This window comes from Mya arenaria, chromosome 10 (genome assembly GCF_026914265.1).
Source record: "Mya arenaria isolate MELC-2E11 chromosome 10, ASM2691426v1".
Classification (NCBI taxonomy): Eukaryota; Metazoa; Mollusca; class Bivalvia; order Myida; family Myidae; genus Mya; species Mya arenaria.
The window spans coordinates 29,473,034-29,498,708 of record NC_069131.1 but is presented as its reverse complement, the minus strand read 5'-3'; the positions used below and the strand labels follow the sequence as shown (position 1 = coordinate 29,498,708).

At 33.7% G+C, this 25,675-nt stretch overlaps 1 protein-coding gene across 2 annotated transcripts in view; it reads right to left on the bottom strand.

Moving 5' to 3' along the window:
- LOC128205637 (E3 ubiquitin-protein ligase rnf213-alpha-like) overlaps positions 1–25,675 on the bottom strand; it is a 108,420-nt gene that overhangs the window by 80,897 nt on the left and 1,848 nt on the right. For both annotated transcript variants that reach the window (XM_052907441.1, XM_052907442.1), the window contains exons 2-13: positions 22,032–22,324; positions 21,028–21,452; positions 20,845–20,882; positions 19,435–19,578; positions 16,966–17,162; positions 15,578–15,861; positions 13,554–13,789; positions 8,733–8,969; positions 7,046–7,262; positions 6,045–6,109; positions 4,991–5,261; positions 2,513–2,602 (exon numbers count right to left, since the gene is read on the bottom strand). In XM_052907441.1, coding sequence (XP_052763401.1) covers positions 2,513–2,602; positions 4,991–5,261; positions 6,045–6,109; positions 7,046–7,262; positions 8,733–8,969; positions 13,554–13,789; positions 15,578–15,861; positions 16,966–17,162; positions 19,435–19,578; positions 20,845–20,882; positions 21,028–21,452; positions 22,032–22,296 — 2,469 coding nt within the window. In that variant the 5' untranslated portion in view covers positions 22,297–22,324. The remainder of the gene's footprint in view (positions 1–2,512; positions 2,603–4,990; positions 5,262–6,044; positions 6,110–7,045; positions 7,263–8,732; positions 8,970–13,553; positions 13,790–15,577; positions 15,862–16,965; positions 17,163–19,434; positions 19,579–20,844; positions 20,883–21,027; positions 21,453–22,031; positions 22,325–25,675) is intronic.

Below are 25,675 nucleotides of genomic sequence, written 5' to 3'. Positions count from 1 at the left end.
CTTACAGGGAATGTTGAGAAATTGCAAGTGTTTGTAAAAAATTTGTTTTACATGAAAAAACACCAATTCGTCATTTCTGTTTCATGCCAATTATTCAATTAAAAATGATTAAAAAATTTGTTGATTCGTTTGACAGATTTAACATATCGACCATGGCTAAAAACCTATTTCCTTTTGTTTTCTAAGTACACTCACTTACATTAAAAAGCGCATCAAAGTAGTGCTTATTGTTTATACTAATATCAATGAAATTTTGCTACATACAAATAACTTAATTTCATTTTAAAGCTGCAATTTCACAGACTTACCATTTTTACAAGGTTTTTTTTAAATTTTTTGTCTTGGGCAGAGCAAATTTTTGCGTAAATATCTTCAAACCAAATATTTAAGATTGCTGACAACAAATCAGATCTTAAATTTTCATATTTCCGTTCGAAAAGTAATGTTTTATGGCTTAAACCGTTACTAACGATTTAAGAAAAAGGAATAAAACATCAATTTTCGCAAAATAAAAATCTGCGATCTAATTTTTTGTGAGCAGTCTTATTTTAACTAGTTTCCATACATTTTCGCAAAAAATGGTTCGTTCCAAGACAAAAAAAAGTTGTCAAAACGTTCAATCTGTGAGAGTGCAGCTTTAATTGGGCTTTCATTTATTTATAAGATAATCAAACAGAAAGGGACCAGTGTTACCAGTGTTCATGGTGGGTGCATTTATCCTTTTTGTACCCATGTGAAAACCATTAGAATGGGTGATGCATTCCTTTGCCCATATTTTGGTGATACGTAGCTAAGAAGCGTCAGTATAGCAAATAAGTAAAAAGTAATCAAGTTTAACTTAAAGTTTAAAAAAAGTTTTAAAATTTACTTTAAATAACTAAGAAAAATCATACAAATTAACAACATGATAAAACACATTGTTCACAAACTTTTGTTGTGAAGAATAGTTAATGGTCATGATCCTAATTATGTTGTATGGATGCAAAATTACTACATTTATCACCCGCCATTTTTGATTGAAATTTTAACAACAAACGAAATATTATCTGAGTAGATTTAGTGAATTCCGTATTGAACTGCCACGACTTTAATATTATGCACCAGTCAATTGTAACCACGGCCCCTTCAGGTCCGGGGAAAAGCGGGGACTTTGACTTTCGGCCCACTTTCGGACGAACTGACGGTAAAATCCCTGCCAAAAGCCCCCGCTCCCCAGGGACTCTTAGTAAGGCACATTCCCCTCTATATTTGGTGCGAATACAAAACCACCGCATTCACCCGGCACTGCGGGCCACCGAGAAGGTAAAAACACGGCCCTTTTCCCCGGCTATCCCCGGTATACCCCCGGACCTTGGGGGCCGTGGTTACAATTGACTGATGCATCATATAGGGGATATTATGATATGTCGCTTTTCTGATGACCTGTATCACGTCGAGTTCGGTGTGTAAAAACGTATCCGTCGAGACCGCAGGTCGACACTAATACATGTCTACTCACCGAAAGAGTCACAGATCACCAGGAAGGCGTTTTTTTGTAATATTCCATTTATTATATACTTGCATACCGTATGAATGTGTTACGTACTTTTGTGTATTGAAGTCAAGGGAGGCTACAACAGCGAAACAATTCCAAAGTTACAGAATTCACTATATTGCGCAAAATGAGAAGGACATGTTTTAGATCTTAGCAAAATAGACAAACTTTGATACGAAAACAATTATTAAATGTCACAGCACAAAAAAACGGTACTTATTTTACGAGTGTAGGCTAATCGGCATTTCCTGCGTACGTTACGCGGCTATTTTTAACAAGCGAACATTCGCAGGATTTTTCACGATCATTATATGCAGAATTGAGGGAAGTTCGTGAGTCAATCGCTATTTCTATTTGAAATGGGAAACATCTAGATGTCTAGATACTGATAGATTGGAAGTGTTCTCTGCTTCGACCTTCGTGCTTATCCTCATGTTTCTTTGAAGAACCATGTTCCTGCATATTTACATGCTTCTGGAGCGTGAGGAAAGTTAGATATTTCTATGTATTAATTATTTCATATAAAAGTGGACAGGTTTTTTCAAGCTATTTTTAGCAACGCAAAAGTAGTTCCGAGACTACACAAGTTACTCGCATGATATGAAATCAGAAAACGACAGTATGGTGACACGGATTTATCAATACGGCGTGCTGTATTTTCGCTGTTGGATATGGTAAAGGAAATTGATAGACATATAATAAATTGATATATCATACTTTTACATTGATTACTTAAAGCACTAAATACATAATGTGTCGCTATATATAAAATATTTTAACGACATTCTTTTGTTACGTTACGTCAAAAGTTGTTACAATTATAAAGCAGTTATGCATTAAAGTATAATGACATTATGCAATTATTAAGCAATCGCATTTTCTATTTCTTCAATCCTTGCCATATTTGTATATTGTATTAACAATTAATTTGCATACTTCTTTATTCAAGGTTAAACTTTGACAAACTAAAACACTTACCTCTTTTGAAATTTCCTTTTTTATTTCTGTATTCCAGGCTTCCTCTACATTTTTGAACAACGAAATTTGACATATGAAGCTATCACACATCTGAAATTTATTATTTGGCTGGAATAACATAGATAAAGTATATGCATGTTACTTCTGCTTTCAATATTGTTTAAATTAAACCAAAAGCGCACGTGAACGAACAAGGATGTTTGTTTAGAAATTATTTTTACAATGGACCATTTAAACTACATACAGGAAAAGTGATCGTATTTTCTTAAACAATAGTTCACACATGTAGTATAACTACTGTTGACGAGAGGTGATATAGCGAAAGCACATTGACGAGTCAAATACACTATTCATAAAACATTGTGATAAAGGGTTATGCAATATTTATTAGAGGACATTCATCTTTTAAATCAGTCTTTAATACAGTTATTTGGAATCTATAACAACCGCATTGAAAATTTTTACAGCGTCAAATAATATCGAGTCTGATATTAGTTAAAAATCCGATGCCAGAATATTGTTTCTAAAGTGCAACAGTCTAGAAGCGGTTAAGTAATTTAAGCATGGTCTACATCAAGAAATTGACTGTATTGACAACTCTTCATCCATTACAAGAAAACATCAATTAGTGTAAGTCATTGAATGACTACTGTTGAGTTGTATGATGTTTGATGTTTGCAATAAAAAAAGTGTACATGCATTCACATCGGAGTACAGTATGAACTATCAGCACATTACATAAGCCACAATTCAAAAAGTAACTATGAATGAGTAGCAATTTATTTATACCAACACTTAGCCAATTCATTTGGGTGTTTTGGGCGGATCACTCAAACCACTCCTTTTATATTGGCGACAGCCTATCGAACTCTCACAAAAAAAATGCCTGCCATTTTCAATATTTAACCCTGCTCTTTTAAAATCCTGGCTTAGGCAGTGTATATTAAAAGTGAAAAAAATGAATAATAATAATAATACTGCCTTTGAATTTTCCGATTGAAAAATAACTATATAAGCCTCAAAATTCCAAAATGCAATTATATATTATATATGCAAATTCAGATATTTGTTTTCCTAAATCAATAATGGCCAGCTTATATATAATTTTTGACCGGCTTTCTGTATCAAACTTAAATAAAAGTAAAATAAATTCTGAGAATTAAAAAAGATTCAAGAGATCATATTTAAAAAGGTCGTCAATCGCGTGTCCGTTTATTTGAAAATAAATTTTGCACTCGAAATCTGATTCAGTCTTATTGAGGACAATTTTTTGCGATCACAAAGCATAAAGATACTTGACAAAGCACATACATATTTATTTCCTTCGTCGCTGTGAAATATTGTAGCTTACTGAAGATAGTAATTCATTGACTATAACATATATTTCAACGTAAAACGCGTATTTTCCATGGCGTTGCCTAGCATAACAACAAGCTAAAACCAATGCTTCTATAATTTTACACTTTTTTGCATTTTCCGGAACCGGATACGAGTACAGATCATTTCTGAGTTTACTGGTACTTGAGAACGGAAGACTAGAATAAAAAATAAAAATACCTTCATTAAAAAACCTATATTGACTTCATGGGTTGAAATTCTAAATAAATGGAAATTAATTAGGGTGTGAAAAAAGAATTAGTTTTGAGAAAACGACGATATACTTTGGTAACATTTATACTTTATGTGAAGGGAAACAGCCGGGTTCGGCAGTACATTTAACCAAAAATAATGTAGATGAGTATGTTCTTCCAGGATCCTTCAACAATTTAAAGTCTCAAATCAGACTGCTTTAGTCTGCTTAACCCAAAATTAGCATAATATTCTGAGCAAAGAAAAATATTAACACCGCGACATCCATTTCTTCAATTAACAGCTTTTCACAAATATTCGAATATTTACAGATGGACGCAACATTGCCAGATATGGTCGGATCGCGAATCATCACGTATTAACATAAAACGCATACTATTGTTTGTATTGCGTTAGCAGTCCGCAGTATATTTTAAGCAACATGTTGAAAAGTTTAAATTTATAATTTGATTGTGGGGCTATTCTGTCCGCAGCAGTACAACGTGTAAACCACTCGGGTCGTTCTATAAACAGCATTGGTGAGAAAGACTTACTGTGAAGTGTTCTAAAATGAATTTATGTATTTTGTTAACAATTATGGAAATAAATAATTAACTACTGGTATAAATATTAGGAATGAATTGCGTGATTGATGTCATTATCGGGAATATAAACGCAATTAAATATTTCGGACTCCACACACTTGGACCAGCCCAACTCCGTTAATAGCCCGATAATGAAATCAATAACGCAATTCATTCCTTAAATCTAAATTATTTCAAATATAAAGAAGATTTATCTTTAATATTCCAAGTTGCCAAATTGATTCACTGATAAAATTTATGTTTGTGCTATACAAAATTCGACTCAGTGACATATCCGATATGTATTTTAAATGCCATCGTTTACCTTTAAGTACTCTGGAATCGATGCAGATGTCAATTTTCCTGCTGAATACATGCGTCTAGTCCATGCTAAGAGTTTTTGCTCTATGTCACGTACACTCTGAGATGGATCAAAGGTGCCTGTTTTGTTTTCGTTGCAAAGCACAGAAAATTGTGAGATAGATGTCAAGAAAATGTGCACCCAGTTCACGAGACTTTCAAGACTTTTTGAATTGCACGCGTTGTCAACACCATCGACGGATATCTTGTATGTCATTTCCCATGTAGGCAGTGAACTGAAAAAAGAGATATTAACTAAGCCTTTGTTCTCCACCAAGCAAACATTGATATTGTGCAAGAGATATACTGACCATTGCGTAGATGAATATTGTTAAAACCCATTATAAAATGAACTATGTGCAAACAAAAAATAACAGCTTGCAAGGAAAAAGTACACGTAACATATATAGTGTGTCAAAACGTAAACGCAATCATGAAAAGATATCAGTCACTAAATGAAACAACCAGGAAAAGAATTTATCAAATGTTATTCACTTTGAGCGCAAACTTGTGTGTTGCGATACTAGTAGACAAAGACCATGTGCATGACACGAAATTAACTAAATAGCTATGACCCAGCGACTTTCAGATACTACATGTTATTTACATCAGTTCCTTGATATATTAAAAGGCAAGACCGGTGGCAATTTTGTGGATTTAATATTGCATTTAAAATGGAAGGAATAAAGGTGTTCATTTGGTCAGAACAGTCTTTATTCCAAAATCATTGATCACTAATCATTATTCCTTATTATGTTAGAAATTCCTCCTCTATTCATAGCCTTTTTTGTCTTAGACGACATACTTTATGCAATAAGATATACGGTACCACCGACTGACAAGGCTTCTTCACTCGGACTGAAATAATAAGTCTCTTGTGTTGTATTTTTTACAAATTTTGATACTTCCCGTGAGTAAATCAAGTACATTTATATTCTCGTTTTGTTTGGAATTCACATTTTTGACAATAAATAATTTAAATGTTTACAGGATACTATTATAAAATAAATATAACTTACACCTTTTTGTCGGTTCTTTGCCTCTCTAGACGCATCCTCAATTCCTGCAGACCTTTGTAAAACGCCTGAAAATTATCAGAATAATGCCTCAACAATAGGCCTTGTTGACAGCAGGAATATTGAAGCCACCCAAATAATATTTCCCTTTTTAGCCTTTGATTTTAAAACGTTAAGGTTGTTTTATACAATTGCTCGAACCACATGTTTTGCTATGTAGCCATTTTTATTTCATAGCAGATATACATGTAGTTGTTTTAACGTCAATTGAAGTGTTAACCAAAAGATAATATGTTTTATTATTAAGAAGGTGGCCATTGTCTTGCAATTTTCAATTAAAATAGGTATTTATCATGACTGTGGTTAATCAGGTGACTTGAACATTAGATTTGTTGATCTGAATGTAATAGGGATGAACTGGTATTGACCAACCTTCCCAACCACCGTAGGTCTTAGTATTGGATTTATATTGATTTAACAAAGTGTTTGTGATCAATGTTACTGTGACCTTGACTTTTGACCAGTAGATCTCAATATTTATAAGGGCCAACCTCCCTACCAAGTGTGAGCACAGTAAACCCAACCAGTTGTTTTTTCCGGTAAGTCAACAAATTTGTTATGCATCAACTTATAGTCGGCGCAACCGTTACTTACAGACATTTAATTCAATAAAGATTATCTGCTGGGCATTACCAACCTCCTTACCCAGATTGACGATAAGCACAAGCACCTTAATCCCAAGAATGATCTAATAATCAATCAAACAATGTTTAGTGTACCAACGACGGAACAACCGAAGGCCCGACGGACGATTTGTGTAAGGGAGTATACTCCCGCTACTTCGAAGGGGGGAGGGGAGGGGGGTGCTTATAAAAAGTGCTATGGATTTGTAGCTTTTAACTTTATGTATATATAGGGATTTGAATATTTGAACTTTATGTTTATATATATATATAATGCTTTGTTCTATGAAGCATGAAGAATAATAGGTATTAATAACTTACCAGCTCGTTTTGAGTGACAGATTGACTCCAGGTAAACTCTCTTTTGCTCAGGAAGTTCCAGTATTGCAGTGAAGCGCAACACGATTCAAGCGAGATGAAATCTTTCCCAATCATGTTTTGAATTTCAGATGTAACCAAACAAGCTAGGAAGCTTCGCGACAGATAGAAGTCTATTTTGAAGAACGGCATTAAGGTTGATACAACCTCGTGCATTGGTCTGAAATAGAATGGTTATGTTCGAATGTGTTCTATTTTCGGATTGAAATATTCCCGTGTTTACACATAGCAGAACTTTTACTTAAATCCTCACATATTTTGTTATTTAATGCTGTGTTTCTAAACCGTAAACATACATTGATAAATTAAAGATGGTATCGTCGAAACGACCGCAAAGAAACTTAACAAATTTCCATAGAAGGTATTGAATATTTCTCCAAAATATTAGCATCAATAAGAGTAATCTCCCTACCTAGATTGAGTAATTCAGGCCAAATCAATCTTTAGCATAGTGAAGTTCTCAATCGGACAAGTTATTTTGTATCCAGGGTCACGGTAACCGTGACCTTTGACCTAATGTCTTCAGAATCAATGGATTCATTTGCTGGTCATGATCAACCGTCTTACCAGGTTTGAGGACCTAAGGCTCAACCATACTCTAGTTATCAATCGGACAATGTTTGGTATACCGACATACGGACCGACCGATAGACTAACATGCGAAAAGCAATAAACCCCGCTTCATGGAAGATGAGAGGCATGATAATAGTACACGAGTTTTGCTTCAATCAAGCCGTTTACGTTTTTCATTGAATGCTAGAAGCCTAAATGGATAATTAAAAATGGTTATTCTTTATCCATTTTTAGCGGTAGACGTAATTTTGACACCAACAGTATAGCCAAAATTGTGTTTGAAAGCAATGTTTTCCAATACAGCAGCAGCTATAATTTTCAGCTACCAAAATTAACATTTATCGGGTTTGAACCACAGGCGCTAGTCACATAATCAAATATTTACAAAATCGGCCTATATATGTATATTAAGATATAAGGCCCCCAATCGAACAAAAACATCATGCTGAATAAACAAGAACACTGCTGCAAGAAACGACCAGATCATGGTTATCTTTGTGATTGTGATGAAAGCATCAATCCAAGCGTTAACGCTGTTTATTGCATTAAAATCCCTTTATAGCAAAGAAATGAGAAAAAGTTTCACAAAATGCCATTATTTTCAATCCATGTCGTTTTCGACGTCCATTCTATTCATGAATACAAACACCATTTCTGGTCGATTCCTACGAGAGAAAAAACGACTAGAATTTCCACGTGCGTTCCATAAACAAACTCTTTTCTTATCGATCTGCGAAGTCTCAACTGAAGGAAAGTCCTCTACATACGTAATTGTTTTGATAAAGTACACAAGGATCTAGCTTGTGACAGTATTTTATCGCAATGTATAGCGCATTTATACTGTTCCGCACTGAATATTATACAAGGATTTGATTGGTTAAGATAAGAAACATTTTTACCTGTTTTTCTATTGACCAATCGTATAACACTATTTCTTCGCTTCATTCTCCTGTCACTTTAAAATCAAAATGGCGAACTTTACTTGACCTGCGCTTCCACGACCGATATTTTCAAAAGAATTACGTACATAGAGGGCTATATATTAAATCAGGCTTACATCTGCCAATCCTCTTTTGCAGCTTTGAAACACTTGACTGTCTCGTTTATCTCAACGGTCCCCCACCACTTTGGCATTAGTTGTTTGTGAGTGAGGTCGGTAAAAGGCTCGTCATATGGAAAACAAAAGCCACTGCTGATGTGTAATAGTGGCAACAGGTACATCCACGAAGGGTCTTTTTTGTATTTGACAAATTTCAGGATAAACTTAACCAGCTGAGTTCGTAGAAATCCATTCCTACAATATAAACAAGTATTAACGTAAGTTATAAATTGATAAAAAAAGAAACAAAGATGTAGGTATATCAGTAATGACGGGGCTGATTACCCTCTACGACAGGTTTTCAAAATCTTAACAGTTATATTTCAAAGTAAATTCGCCATTGCATTAAAATTCTTATTCGAAAACATCCTATCAAATATTTCTAACAATAAAATTGCTTCCCCTCTAACGAAGAAGATATATTAAGTGCGTATCGGTCATTGATAAACATGTGATTCTATCATTTTGCAGAATAGAAAAAAATCTATGTATGTGTGTACTTGGGTGTGTGCGTGTCAAAAATATCAAAATAATACTGGGAAACCAGGTTTCTTTGAATGATATTATTTTGATTGGGATAAATTAACACCTAAACCGAAATTACGATTTACTAAAATAACAGAGGCAGCTTGAGTTGCTTAACTTATACCTCCTTTTTGTTTAAATGTTGATTGATCACATAAAACAAAGGGAATCGTGACATACTTTATGTTTGTATGTACATGACGAGTTCAATGTTAAAGGGCTTTACTGATTTTTTTTCCACTGACATTTTCAAGACCGTTGTACAAAATAATAACATCATTTCACTTTGAGAAATACACTAAGATAGTTCTATCCTGGATTTCTGGCCGTTTGATGTCTAGATGAATTGGAAATCCTCAACGGCCAATATTTGGATTGTCATACAAATAAATGCAATTTCAATATTAACTTGAAAAGCAAACCGCAATTTAAACTCAATCAAAACACGTTATCAGAACTGCATTAATTTGAGCTTCATTCATATTTGTACAAACATTAATTTATTTTAAGCTGCACTATCTTGATAAAAAGATGCCGTTATTGACGAAAACACGGCGATTTAGATATTGCTGATATAGTTGGAATGACAAAAGTGATCATTTATTTAGTATATTGTATTTTAACAAAAACGGGACTTAGAGGGTCACTTTCAAGTTACATGACAATTTTACAGCCCATAGAAATATGGTGTTGGTGTAATTTATAGACTTAAAGCAGTAAAATGCTTGGACGTCTTGTCCTTTTTCTATATCTAGTTCCAAAATAGGTGCTTTTGGAGCTTCAATAAATTACCAGAAATATCCTTCGAAGCCAAATACGTCAGTGCCTCAAACATAACAAAGGGCAAAGTATTTTTACGCATCTAGAGAATGACTTATAAGATTACCAAACAAATTGTGAACCATGTACATATATTCTTGTTTTATAGCAAGAGCTGTTACAGTTAGTGAATTAGTGGCACATGTTCACGGCGAGCAATATTTTTATGCAATTAGTCATATGCCTCAATTCAGGGATATATATATAGGTACCATAAGCATTTCTAGTTATCATGCTTCAGGTTAATTACATTGTGTAGTTTAATGAAAAGCCAAAGATCAATTTCGAAGTGACGCATCTGACAATCAAAAGTAACAAAGGGCAATCAATCTGTAGTTAGCTGAAAAAAGAATAATGGTTTTCGTACATGGCACTTTCTCCCATGGTTCTTAACCATTGTACGATGTTATATTTAATTTCATCCTTAGTTTTCAAGAAAATGTCACAATGTGCATTAACTCTGTGATTTACTGAATAGAAGTTATATATTTAGTAAAATAAACTTCCAATCATTGTGCCTTACCATTGTGTGAAGTTAATTTAATAGAAATCAGTAGTTTTCAAGTTATGCTCAGGTCACGGAAAAGTCACAAACGACAATAACTCTGTATTAAGTTATAATATTGTTATGGTGCTAATACAGTGCATTTTATCTCATTGTACTTTACCATTATATGCAGTTTAATTAAAATCCATTCAGTAGTTTGCTCGGAACAAGGAAAGGTAAATAAGTGCAATAAATCTGTAATAAGATGAAATAGAGTAGAGTTATGACTTTTGCATACTTTATTTCATTATGTTCTATCACTGTAATGAGTTTATTAAATTCCATCGAGTAGTTTTGTAGTTATGCTCCGGACAAGAACAAATTACAAAGAGCAATAACTCTTTATCTTAAATCTAGTTACGGTTTCTGTCTACTGCACTTTTTGTCATGTGCTTAACCATTATATGTAGTTTAAATAAGTAACCCTCCGGATATAGAAATTTACAACAGACCGACCGACCAACTGACAACAGGTTTATTCCAATATACCCCCTTCGAAATTCGTTTGTCGGCAGTATAAATATATCCGTGCATGACAAAGATACAGCCCATGTGCGAAACCCTATCTATATGCATATAGGGGAAAAAAGCGGTATAAAGGTTTAAGGTAGAGATATAGGTCTTGCACATGTCACGTCGTATTTATGTACCGAACATAAATTCTAATTTTCATTGAAAACTTGCATGACAAAGTTATAGTCCGGACAAAACCGACTACACCCTGTCATATTTATTAAACTCTTTGACCACACAAAACTTATATTTTGTTTCTCGGATTTTTGCCAAAAATCGTGGGAGCAAGCGAGCGAAAAACAATAAAAATACAGTATTGTCAGTTTTCATAAAACCCGAGGCGAACGAAGTGCGAAACATATGTTTTCTAATAATCAATATAAAGAAGTAAGATTGATTCTATTTGACATTTGAAAAACTTTCGAATACAAACCATTTTTTCGCCCGTTTTTAGTAAGCACAATATATGGATAAACAAAATTTATAAGAACATTATTACATATCTTAAGTATGATGATCATTTCCAATAGAAGATAACTATGCTTTCATGAAAAGATTAAAACAAATTATCTACCAGAACATATTACGTTAACATATGTAACATCTGCCTATATAAAAGTCCATACAGTACGATATACATGATATTTTCTTGATATAATTTCGTTTTGAATATCACCGTAATTATAACGACATGTGCTTATCGAAATGAGCAGTATAAGGGAATGTTCAAAAAACTATTAAGGTGAGTGAGTTGTTGTATTGATCACAGATAATGCTGTATAAGGAACCAGAAATCAGGGAAATTAACTTAGCTTAGGCTTACCTATTTTTATCTTTCCGAACAAGTGTTCTTATACTGACCACTATTTGTGAACATATAGTTGTTCACAATTGTTGTTTTCGACAGTATTTGGTCAAAAATGACTTCGAAGCATCATTTTATACAAAACACTGAAATATATACCTGTTAAATAAAGCTAAGACAGCATCGACGTCATAAGATTAAATTCTAGTCTCGAGTTTCAAGATTGATTTAAAACAATCGCCTTTCAGCACAGGACTCAAACAATAATTAAAACTTTGGACAAGTGGCAAATTGTTCTTTTATCATCATAACAAACATTTCACAATCAAGTGTTTTCTTTTGAAAAGAAATTTTCGAAGTTTTTCAGTGAAGAAAAACCTCAATCAATCTCGGTTTGAAAATTACAAAACATGAGTTCTCACAGTGGCTTTGGAAATCAAATGGTATTAATAGCTGGGAGAAGGAATGTTATTGGTCCCGGTGTGAAGTATTTGTTCATGAGTCCAATTTCCATCCACAAAATAATCACTAATTTCGCAATGTTATAGCTATAAGTATCAGGTACACATTTAATATTGCATACTCAATGATTATGGTGTGGATGGAATGACGAACAATGACTTCGAGAAAGGTCACAACATATTTATTGTCAATTAAACATTTAATTTCCAACATTACAGACACAGTGGTTAGCGGAATTCGCCTTTTTGATTGAATGTATTGCAATCAATGCTTAACCGGTTCATATACAGAATATTTGATTAATCGATTAATTTCCTTTACAAAACGCTAAAGAACTGAGTAGGAAAATTATAATTGATTATATGTCAGCTTTAAAAAAAGCTTAATACCACAAAAAGAATCCGTTCGCGATAAAATATAGGTGCGGTCGCACCAAAAAAGAAAGAAACAAATACATTAAAAAAATAGGTGGGGTAAATCCACGGATCGAAACATTAATTTGGTGCGGCCAAGGTTTGACCTTAAACTTTAAGTCAGGGCCGTGGGTCTTGCACGCGACACGTTGTTTTTTTGTACTATTTGCGTCAGCCAATTTATTTGCATGACAAAGTTACAACCAGACACGGTCATTTTACTGTAGATGTATATAGGCGGCATTCCATAATGATAAACCAGTAAGCTTGAACTTTACCCTTGAGTTAGGAGCGTGAGACCTGCACATGCCAAGTCGTCTTTATGTACTGAACACATGTGACATATATTTTAAAATCCCTCTTGGCATGACAAAGTCACAGCCCGAAGACGGTGACTCCTTTGGGTGTTTTTGAAAGCGATCGATTGTTGTGGTTTGTAAATTATTTTTCTTTTTGAAACACCCTCCCAATCAACGACTTAACAGAAATTTACAAATTAAAAGTAGTAATATTTTTATGCTTACATAGTACTCATATACGGAATTAACGGGCAGCTTTATCTAAACGTCTGTTCAAAAGCTGGCATGGTTAGAGCTTTTTTTCCTCCAAATCAGACTAACAGCAAAGTACAGCATACAAAACATAAGCATATTGCTTGCCATTCTCAAAACAAATTTGTCATAAAAATGGATTACCTTTCTTTGATGAGGCCTAACAGATCAGCCAAATCACTCATTATATCGTCTGACGAAATGTCCGGAAGGAGACACTGGCAAAGAACTTTTCGTTCTTCAACGTTCATGTCGGCATTGACATTAATGCAAGCGTCAATTATCGCTAGGGCTGTGATTTGTTGATTATACAAATTTCCATGAGTCGATGCGTCCCTTCTAAGAGTCTCTATTGCAGGTTCAAACAGAAGGTGGCATATCTAGAACAGAATTTATTTTCTATGGAGGAAGGGATGGCAAAAACAAGCTCTTAATTGAATTTTAAATTAGCAAATAGGTGTCATGTAAACATTAACTCATTCGTAAAAGAAGTAGCTATTGCACCGGTTTCGAATAACATTTTGACGTTTCAAAACAATAAAAGCATTTGAATGACAAAAGATTATCATAAACACACATTTTGAAACGCTCTTCTTTCATCTTTTTTTTAAAAGATTTACCAACGTTTTATTTTCAGTAATTTAGGTTTTAATTGCAACCCAATGGGACACATAAATAGATGATACTAGGTTAGTTCTGTGGATGGATGACGTTTATCTGGCAAGGCGGAGGAATTTATCGGGTGAACTGAACTGAACCGGCAAAGAGAGAATTCATTTTTGTTGTAAGTGAGATTATGTCATTCACCACAAAAATGAAATAAACTATCGTTGAATGATACACATTTTTCAATATTTGCGGGTGGGGTTACCGGTTAGTGCACATGTAGATTTTCTGGAAGATTTTCTTTGCCAGTGTCATTATTATGCAGAGTGATTGAACTTTATGGGCAAGTGATTGTTGAGGTCGTTTTTTTGCGGACTATTCTTAAAATACTGAAACATTATTTGCTATTTTCCTATGACATTTCAGAATAGAAAAAAGGTCTGTAGATAAAATAAAAATCACGTGGTCTACTGTTCTTATATACTAAAATTTACACGGCACGAACTTGTTATTGGTCCGATTTGTATGCAAGTAAACGGATTTTGATTCCGAATACAGGGTTTTCAAATGCAAATCATTTTTCAGATGCAAATTATTTAAACGAATAAGTATTTATCGTTAGAAAATTGTTGATGAAACGCTCGAATTTAGGACTTTATTAATTCGTGTAATGTGGATGCTTTGAACCATTAATATAATTAAAACAATATGGCAAAAAAAGACAAATCCGTTACAATACGTGCATACATACATAAAGGCTATATGAAAAATGATTGCATCAACAACTAAAATAATAAAATTGTAGAAGTAATAATGTAAAAAATAAAATCACACTCATAGATGCAATATTTTGTATACAATTAATACGGTGAACAACATGTCTATTAATTGCCTAGTGCAGTAAAAATGCAATGCATACCAAGCATGTTGCAATAAATATCAATTAATTAGAAATATCTGGCTTAAAATATTGTAAACACCTTTTTTCCTAGGTTCATTGCCATATAAAAAAGGTAACCTAATCTGTTGATGACCTTGAACGTGTAGGACTATAAGTATGTGACAATAGTAAGTTTCCGTCACATTCATCATAAAATAATCTGGCGGACGTAATTAAACTTTGATTTAAAAAAAAATTACAACCAACATGGCAAAGCACGTATGATCCTGAATATTAAAATAATGATTACCGAAATAATATTGTTTTGTTCTTTATTTGTTTTTAAAAAGGCCGCTCACATAAATTTCAGTGGGAGAATATGTAAGACTTTTCTACACCCATGCAATCATCATGATTAATGCGCTTTTTTTCATTCACATGCCTTCGTATTTGCTGAAGAAATTATCATTATTTTGACTCCATTGTTAGTTTCATTTCGTTGATTAAATGCTAGTTCATTACGTTCGATTTTGAAATTAAATCAATTATCCTTGTCTCTGAAGACTTCACTCTTCTACAGCTTAGCCGAATGACAAACGCCTTTTCGGTAGGTTTTTGGTTGGTTTGATGAACAGGGACTATGTTTTGGTAATTTTGAAATATCTCAAATAACGGTACTCACGTCTCCGATAAATTCATTCTCTGTCAGCCAAACGCGATTATCTTGCCAATACACAGCTTTAAGTCCAGTTATAAGACTAATCATTTTTTCAGATGATTCCTGGAAAGTCTCGGTAATTTCCTGATTAGAACATATTTGTTTGAACCAGGATGGACAGAATTCCCTTGCAAACATTAATGCATGTTGACGGAGCCTCTCTGTTCTAGATTTCTGTTTGAAAATCATGTGTGTCAATGAATATGTAGGATCAACTGTAGCTACCCCATCATACTGATGCCACACGGCTGAAACGCGAGTGAATAAATAATTTATTGCAAACATACATGTGCGGGAGTGGTAGATGAAGCGGGCGGATGGTGGTAAAGGCATAAGTTAAGGACGAATCAAGAGAGGAAAATGTGTGAGAGCTTGAGAGAGATGAAGAAGTAAGAGAAAGCGGTGATCTAGGAAAGTACGACGAGAGGAGGTGGATCAAGATATTAATGGGTCTTAGACGGGGAGGAAAAGTAAATGTGTGAGCTAGTAAAGAAGGAATACGAAGTTGTAGAAGTAGAGCTAGATAGGGAGGGACCTAGAAAAGGCGGAAATAGGGACGGTTCTGAGGGAGGGTTTAAGCTAGACAATGTGGAAAGCGAAACAAAGTGGTAGGAAGAAGTTGAGAAATGGGATTAAAGGAAGGTGGGAGGAAGAAAGGGGAGAGACCAAAAACAGGAGGATTAGGGAGGACATGACATAAAAGGAGAGAGTGGGCTAGAGAAGAATTGAGCGAGGTAGAAGTTGAGGAAGTGATAACGGGGGTGAGAGACAGAGTGAGGTTAACCATATTATGCTAACATAACTACTACATGTACTAATACATGCACATCTTACAACAAAGTAAATAATTATAGTATATCTATATAGTGTACAAAATTTGTCTGACTTTTCGTCCTAGTCTTTTATATTCAGGTCAAACGATATAAAATTGAAATATATGGATTGACCGAGGGATAACATTTGACGTTAACGTTTGATTTTAACTTAATAATAGTTTTGGTGTTAAGCATTTTTAATGAATAAATGATTAGAATGCAAGACGTTGTCACAACACTGCTTTTTATAAAACTGTTTAACCGTTTTGAAAGAGCACAAACGCAAACGCCAAATATACAATATGGAAAGGTAGGTTCTTCAAGACGAAGATTGATAACTGATTTGCAAAACATTGAATACTAACAACCAATAACAGATATAATCATATGAAATCCAAAAGTGAAATAAATACAGTAAAATAAGAAACATATTTGAATCTACAGAATAATAAAATAATACTTGTGTTTGGCAGTAAAGTACTTTCGTATATATGTTCTCTCTCTTTAAAACTAATAAATCATCGGAAAAGTACATACCTACAGTGTGCATATGTTTGACAAAGGTAATTATTCGGCAAGATTTCTTGTAATCATAATAGTAATCTTCTTTAACTACTTTTGAAAGTCCTCCTTTGTTGACACTATATGAATAGTCGATTCCGCCACTGTCAGACAATTTCTTTCTGTTTATTTCCTTTGTAAACTCAAATTCTGCATACTTTTTGTCGACATACCTGATGAAGAAGCAAAAGATTACAAGTAAAGAATTAGTTTGCCATATGAAATATGTACATGCTCGTATTTTTAGTACATTACAAAAGCCATCATTTATATAAATATATATATTTATTGTACTAAAATCATAAACCTCCAAACAAAATGCATCGCATCATCATGTCATAATAAGTCTTATTGCGCGCTGTTAAAAAGACATTAGCAAGCAAACGAGTGCATCAATAAAATGTCATTCATTGTATAAAATGTGTTTTCTGAGTGATTAAGAACAGTCATGTATTTAATAAAGAAGGCAATAGTCGACTCTGGTGTCAAACGCCTCGTGAAATTAAAATCTGGAAACTTGTATTTCCTGAACAAGTTGAATAAATTTGTGTATTATACGACAACGAGTGTCAAATTCTTTTATCTCATGTTCTTTTTCGGTCAACTTTTATTTTTCACTGCAGAAGAACCGAAACAATCCCCGCGCTGCTGCATTGCAGAAGTGTATCTTAATTTGTCTAAAATTTAAAGCAGAAACAAGAATAACTGTATCCAATCGTTCAGTCCTAAAATTGAATTAATATATTTCCCGAGATTAAATCCAATAGGAATCGCAGCGTAATGATGATAATGACGATATTATACTAGCGGCTTTAAAGGGACTAGACACTAGATGTTTCAATTGCAAGAAGAAATGAAATTGTAAAAAAGTACATTAAATTGATGTCGTTATGTACAACACATTGAATCTTACTTACGCAGTTGTTTGCGTACTTTTCTAATTCGAAATCTACTGTTTCTAGTTACCATACATGTAAGTTTAACAATAGCGTTAATATATATATTGATTGACACTCATCACGTGACTTTCACATGCAAATACACACTTCATGGCTTCCAAAAATGACCGACATTGCAGGGAAGCGGGAAACTGCTGTGAATCTACGTAGGCAAAGAACCCGACATATTAACATTGGTGATGAAATTGATCGACGAACACAAGAGATTAACACTGCTGAAAATGACAGCGTGTTGGCTTAAACGCGTATTAACAGGTTAGTGTGTAAAACAGTCACGTGACTTGCAAGGAGTTCGGAAAAAAACATTCAATGCTATTTTAAAACGTTGAAACTCAGCTGTTGCGTTTACCCTATAAATCATGTAAAATGCTGTACTTGGAGAATTCGGGACCATCTGGTGTCTAGTCAATTAAGTGTCTTGTATTGTGTATGTAATGCTTACTTTTCAGGCTACTGCATTTGTCCATGTATTTTCATCCTTTTACGTATTAAAGGACTTTGCTTTCTTTATAATCATAGCATCATTCAGGATTTGATAATTTGATTAAAGTGTAGGTAACTGATGTTGTCCCATTAGATACGATAGTTTTATTATCAATGTATTATTAATGGAATTAGCTTTCTTTGACGACGTAACGTCAAGATCGCGTTGATATTTATTTATTTAACGCTAAACATTTTCAAGATATTTCAAGAAAAATAAAGAGTAATTAACAGTTTTCTTATAGGATTTCAATATAGTTTGTAGGTTTTATCTGTTCAAATACAAAATACGTAAAAAACAAAACGAGAGAAAATGAACTGAATGAGTAATATCATTAAGGCATTTCTGTTTACAAGATTAATTGTTCAGAATAAATTAAGTTGTTGATAGCATTTTCAATATCATGTATGTTTCTTATCTACAAGTAGGCTCTACATTGGGCTTTCCGACTAACTTATTTATCATCATGAATGAAAAATATTTTAAATATTGAAATGAGTGTGCTACATTGTTTGATAATATAAATGATTCCTTAGGTATTTTTTTCAATACCGTTACATTGCAATTCCTTCCTATCAGCAGCATCGTGTTAAGGCTAACCACCGCCTTGTAATGATAAAATTGTACACACTGCTTCCTAAGAAACGCATTGTGTTTGTAATTTTGGCTTGTACGCTTCCGAAAAAGGATTAAGGACTGTCAAGTATTACCGACTTTACAGGCCTTCACGAATCATTTCACGCTCAGTCTCCGTGACTTATTTCTAAGGATAATTTTCTTGAACTACGTGAGGTAGAATGTTTAAGTAATTAGTAATTCGTATCGTTGCGTTTGTTTTTTGGGGTGTTTTTTACTGTTTTGACAAACATGTACACATTTCATTACAAGGCGGGTTCTTTACATGGGACAAGCACATGAGGATTTTCTAATCTTATCACACATTTGAACAAGAAACCATGCAAAAAAAAGTTATCTGGTGTCGCCAAACCTGAACTCTCTTACCTTTTAAATGTCAGCGGTTCGTTGCAGACCATGCCTTTCCCAGCAAGTTTCAAGCAAATAAATGCGCCGTTTGTGTTACCTTCCCCAAGAAATTTTGAAGAAAACAGAACGTGAAATACGATAGTTATTCGTTCAGTTATCTGCCTACAATGTACAACAAAATTAAAAATCATTATACATCTACAAATGGTACACTGTTCATATGAGAGCCAAACAATTTAACTCAACAAAAAAGTAACAGTTGGAGGGGTTGGGTCAAATAAGGCTAGATCAGATGAATGAGGAATGATGAACAACTGAAAGCAGAAATTAGTTGGAAGGCGCATTTTTTATCATATTATTTATTTCTATTCGCAAAGAATGAAATACGACAAAAATTATAGTTCCAATCCATAACTGTTTAAAAACATCTGTAGAATTCAATTGATAATGTAGTCCAGTTGAAATTCTGAAATTCTGAATTCTTATTCTGAAATTAGTTTAAGGGAGACAATTCATGCGGATTTATTTTACTTTTATTACCATTTATTGGTTATTGTTTTCCTTACACCATGATATGTTATATGGTTGAGTGATTTCTTTGAAATTGGTCAAGTGACTGTAGTTATCATTGTTGTAAAGATTTTCTCTTCATTGTAGAAAACGTTTGAGAAGTTGTGAAAGCTTTTAATTTGATCTTGTCGAAGTAAAGGAAAACTATTACGGTCAGTATCAGTTGTATTTGATCTTTTAACTATTCTGTTTGTGTTTGCAATACTCAGTATGTTGGAAATGTAATCGTGCATTTGGTAAATTTGTCAGGCTGAATTATGTATTTTCGTAGTATTAGACTTTTGAGGATTGGTTTCAATATAGCATAGTCTGCTAATTGTTATTTACAGTTAATATTGCATTTATGGTTTTGGGTTTTCAGCTATACCAGCCTGAACCGCATTTACCTGAGAGATGTGTGATTGAGAGTGAGGAGTTCAGTCCCTCAGATTTGGTAGATGATTGATGTAAACTGTTCTGTACATGGTTTTTATTGTATTTGTACATTGTTATGTCATGGTATGTGTTATGTCATTTTAATGCCACTAGACAATTACCAGACGTATGTGTAATATCATATTTAATTAACGCATATATTCTTCGTTTACTTCATTATGTTTATATTACAAGAACAGCTATATATGTATTGTAATAAGTATTGTTACTCTTTTCTGTTTTTAGAGCGTGCTCACTTATATTATATGGATTACGTTTATTCGAACTATATGGATATACATGTTTATGATTACTGAAACGGTGCAATAAAGATTAAAACAAACCCGTGCCTTTTTAACATTCCCAAAACTTTTTGATTAGCATAGAAAGTTTAGACTGGTAATAATAATATATCAGCGTTAAATTCACATACAAACTTTTTACCTTTTCACAATATGCTGTTCGGGTGCAGGGACTTGATTCTGAAATAGAATTCAACCATCATATGTCGTTATCATCGCACACACTGAAGTACAATTTCAATATATTACTTAATTGTGCAAAAATGAGAATAAATCGAAAAAATAAAAAAACTAGCCAAATAGGAAATGCAAATCGGAATAATACCACTTTCTGTCCTTTCTTCCTCGTCCTGATTTCCTTTTTTTCATGGCCGGAATTATCTGTTAGTTCTATGTTTTCAAACTGCTTTGACAGGTCATCAACATTTGTCTCCAAAGCATTCGGATTTATGAAGCTTTCATTTGCAAGTTTATCTTCTGTACGATCGGGCGTTTCATCGGACTCTGAGTCTAAATCTGAGTCTTCTTCCGGATCGGATGGATACAAACAGGCTGTTTTATAAGAGCCCTCACTGCCTTCAGATTCCTGTGGGGATCCACTTTCAGGTGTTGATAAAGCATCTTCGTATTCCTCATCCGAAATATCATACTTCGATTCTTGAACGGTATCTGGGTCTTCGGAAAGTTTATTTTCAAATTGTAGCAAATTGTTAAACTGTTCTTCGCTTTCAACTTGTTGAGCTAGTTTATCTGTAAGATAAATTCTTAAAAAATAACCAATTAATGAAATGCATTTTCCTTAACATGTTCACTATTTGACATGTGATATTGTTACTCTCTGTTACTATATATCTCCATGAAGAAATATCCAGTTAGTATTAAGTATATGGATATCTAACATACCGCATCTACAAACAACTGGATCCAAATGTAAAAGACAATATTTATCCAGGAATTACTATTAACCAATCAAATTATATGTGTAAACGGGCAAAACGACAACCTGTGGACAACTTATCTAAGATGTATATATTTAGCTGCAGCTATCAGTCAAAATCGTTCAAAAAATAAAATCGTTGTCATAGAAACCGCATTTTTCCTTATGGCATTACCAGTAAGATAATCTCTTCTGTGACAAATTTGATGGTACACCAAAACAATAAATAAAAGAGTACATGATATTGGCACTTAATACATTTGGATATTCTTATAATTAACATACAGTAAGTTAGAAATACCTTTGAATGTGTTAAAACTACATCTGTTTTACTTTGATTATATAAAGCTAAATTCTTACAACAATATTATTATTAGAAAGACACGAAATACCTTCTGTTTGGATACAAACTGTGCATTCCTTTCCATTTGTCAATTCAGTTCCGCATTTGGAACAAGACTTGTCAAATGGTTGCGTTCTATGAACCGGTTGAGTGCAATGAGGGCATGTTTGATCAATCTCTGTAAGCTGCGATTCGCATTTTTGACCATTTTCCAAAACACCATCACAAACGAACTCACACGTTTGAGCTGTCTGGTTTTCACACTGAGGGCATTTCTCTGACTCGTGTGATGAGCCACACTTTGTACACTCCATTGTTTAGCTTTCCATCTTTTATATTTAACTGAAACAAAAAATAATTTTATGATTATTTGTAACTTTTGTATGAATGTATGTGTGTGCGCACATCATGCATGCTTGAGGGTGCATTAGTGAGTGTGTACGCGTGGGTGTGTCTGGCGACCTGCGGTAGACTGAAGAATTGCACTGTAGTTATTTCCTATGGCGTCATATATGTTGTTGCTAAAGAGACAGCAGACCAGAAGATACATTGTAAGATGCAATTAGTTCAATAAAGATCCCTTGTTTTTAAACGTGCCGAGTGTAAAGCACATATACACGGAAAACGACGTTTCTATATTCAACCAGTACTGAGTTCTAATAATTTCTCAGTACTACCCTTGAAGCCGAATGTCATTGTCAATGTCATGTTTCCACTCGTATCATTTTTAAACGGCGCTATATGTGCTTGCCTTAAAGTAGCATTCGTGCTCAAATTAAGGCTACTTGGCTTGTTCCTGTCTTTCCCATTACTGTTGTTCTATGTTTTTAAATGCAGCAGGGAAGGTTTGAAATCATGTTTAGTCAAATACATTTCTAAAGGCAATACGTGGTGGGAGCGGGAGGGGTATCCTTTCTCGTATTGGTAGTGTAAATAGTGCAATTTCTTTATTTTTAGAAAATAAATGCAAGGTTTTCAGGTCTTCAAAAAATTTGTTTTTCATAAAATCAAATTAAAATCTTTTTCATTATGAGAATTAATGAAGTTATTGGTTTATGGCAATGCAACTAGGAATTAAGCTATGCTCGAGTACTGCTAATTGATGTAGTTGTAAATGCAATCCAAACACAACATAGAAATGTTTTCAAAAATGTTCACATGGTCCAAATTGCATGTATTTCTGTAGCTTCAAAAATAAGTGTAGGTCAAACGTTACATTATAGCTCATCCGCGGACAACATTGACAAATGTTTGCAAAATTGCACACATGGTCTAATTTCATAGATGTAGCTTCAAAAATAAGAAGGTATGTCAAAAGGTCACAATCTAGGTCATTCAATCACGTGGCTGTTTTAGTTTTCAAACTGTATACATGATCCAAATTTTACTCCTGTAGCTTTAAATAAGAAAAAAAATGTCGAGATGTCACAGGTAAGGTCATCCAAGGTAAACAATGATATTTGTTTTTAAAGCATGATCCGAATTTCATTGTTGTAGCTCAAAAAAATAAAAAAGTATGTCAAAAGATCACAGTCAAGGTATCCAAGCAATACATTGATATTTGTTTTTAAAACTGTTCACATGGTCCAAATTTTATTGCTGATATTTCAAAAATAAAATGTAGGTCAACAGGTCATAGTAAAGGTCATCCAAGAATAACGTTGAACTTTGTTTTGAAAACTGTACACATGGTCCAAATTTCATTGGTGTAGCTTATAAATATAAGAAAAAAGTCAAAATGGGTGGGGCCAGATTTGACCCCATGGATATAATTTGAACAAACTTAGTAGAAAACCATCACGTGATGCTGCATTACAAATATTAAAGGTCTGGGCCTCATGGTTTGAGAAAAGAAGATTTGCTAAATAAGTATACAGGAAACTTTTTAAACCCCTGGGCGCGACCAGTTTTGTCCCAAGGGTAATAATTTTAATAATCCTGTCGGAGGACCACTGTATGATGTTAAATACAAAATATCAAGGGTCTGGGCCTAGAGGTTTCGGACAAGAAGTTTGTCTTACATAAGTATATAGGTAACTTGTGACCGCCAGGGCGGGGCAAGTTTTTACCCCAAGGCACGATTTCAACAACTTGAAAGAGGACTACTATATGATGCTACGAACAACGTATAAAAAGGCTGAACCAACCGGTTTTACAAGCATATTTTCAAAGATTTCCCTCAATGAGTACGTAAGAAACTTGTCGTACCCGGGGCGGGGCAAGTTTTGACTCTAGGAGCATAATTTGAACTTACTATGTAGAGGACCACAAGACAATGTTACACACCAAGAATATATGCTCTATGCCTCACGATTTTTGCCATTAAGTTTTTCCATGCCATGGCAAACAGAGATCCAAATGAAGTTTTCTTTGAAGTTGTCTTTGAAGCAATTGTTGACTTACGACGGACACCGGACTTTAAGAGGTGTAAAAATGGCTTTGTTCAAATACGTTTTCAGCAGTTACCAGGTGTACTTGCACGGCTCGTCGTATTTATTTTTATAGGTTGCAATTCTTAATATTTACCCCGTTAGCGAAACAAACACAAATGGGGTCATTCATTTCAACAAGTACATTGAAATAAAATTAATAATGTTTATCTAATTACAGTTGTAACATTGCCAAATATGTATCATCCAAATTTACAATAAATTCATATATTTGCATAACGATATGGAAACCAGTGTAGGTAAAACAATCGGCTAGTATATTAACTCTTCAGTACATTATAGTTACCTGTCAGTCTTTTGTTTACTTTAGTTATGAAAGGTGATTGGAAATCCATACAATACAACGTGCTAATGAGGTGCATACTTCAATCAATGATCTTAGTCGAAACTTCACAAATCTTGAATATATAGAAACATCAACTTCAATAGTGAATTAAAATCGGTTCTTACAAATATATAACAAAATCACGAAATATGACAATACGATCATTTGACTTTATGACTTAGATATTTAATTTTAAAATTATTGAATTCTTTCATTGTAATTTACAATTTAAAGGGTGCAAGCTCAACTCCGGCCATCATCAGATATGGCAAATTGTCTTTATTTAAACGACTTTTTTATTCAATCCCACGATAAAGTTTGAGTTGGAAAAAGATTAAATAAGCCATTTCATTTTTTTAGCTATTTATAGGTTGATGTAAAAAAATTTTTTAATGGATTGGCATGCTTTACTCATCTGACTTAAATGATAAAACTGCATACGATTTTGAAAAGATAAAAAATATTAGCCTTTGTTAAGTTGTTTGTAAATTAATAGCTACGTGACCCAAATTCTCCAATAGAAAAAGCGCCAAAATATATCTTATATTTTTTATCTGTGACAGTTAAAATACACTAGAAATAATAGACAACCAAATTGACCTGGGGTGATATTTAATATACAACTTAAGTCAATGTTTTGCATTTAATTCTTTCACTGTGTAGTTGCGGTATTCATACCATGTAATCCGATATTGGGCCCAATTAAGATCAATAATGATTACAACCCCTTGGTGCCCCTGTAGTGTCCATTGATTTACTAATAATTCAGACATTAATAATCACAATACCAATGCTCAATCGTTTCCTTCATAATCATCGGATCATATCGAAGCGATCATGACAATTAAACGCGTGTTGAACTGCAAAACTTTACTCGGGCGGACGGACGGTGCGATTTTAATATGCCCACCTTCTGGG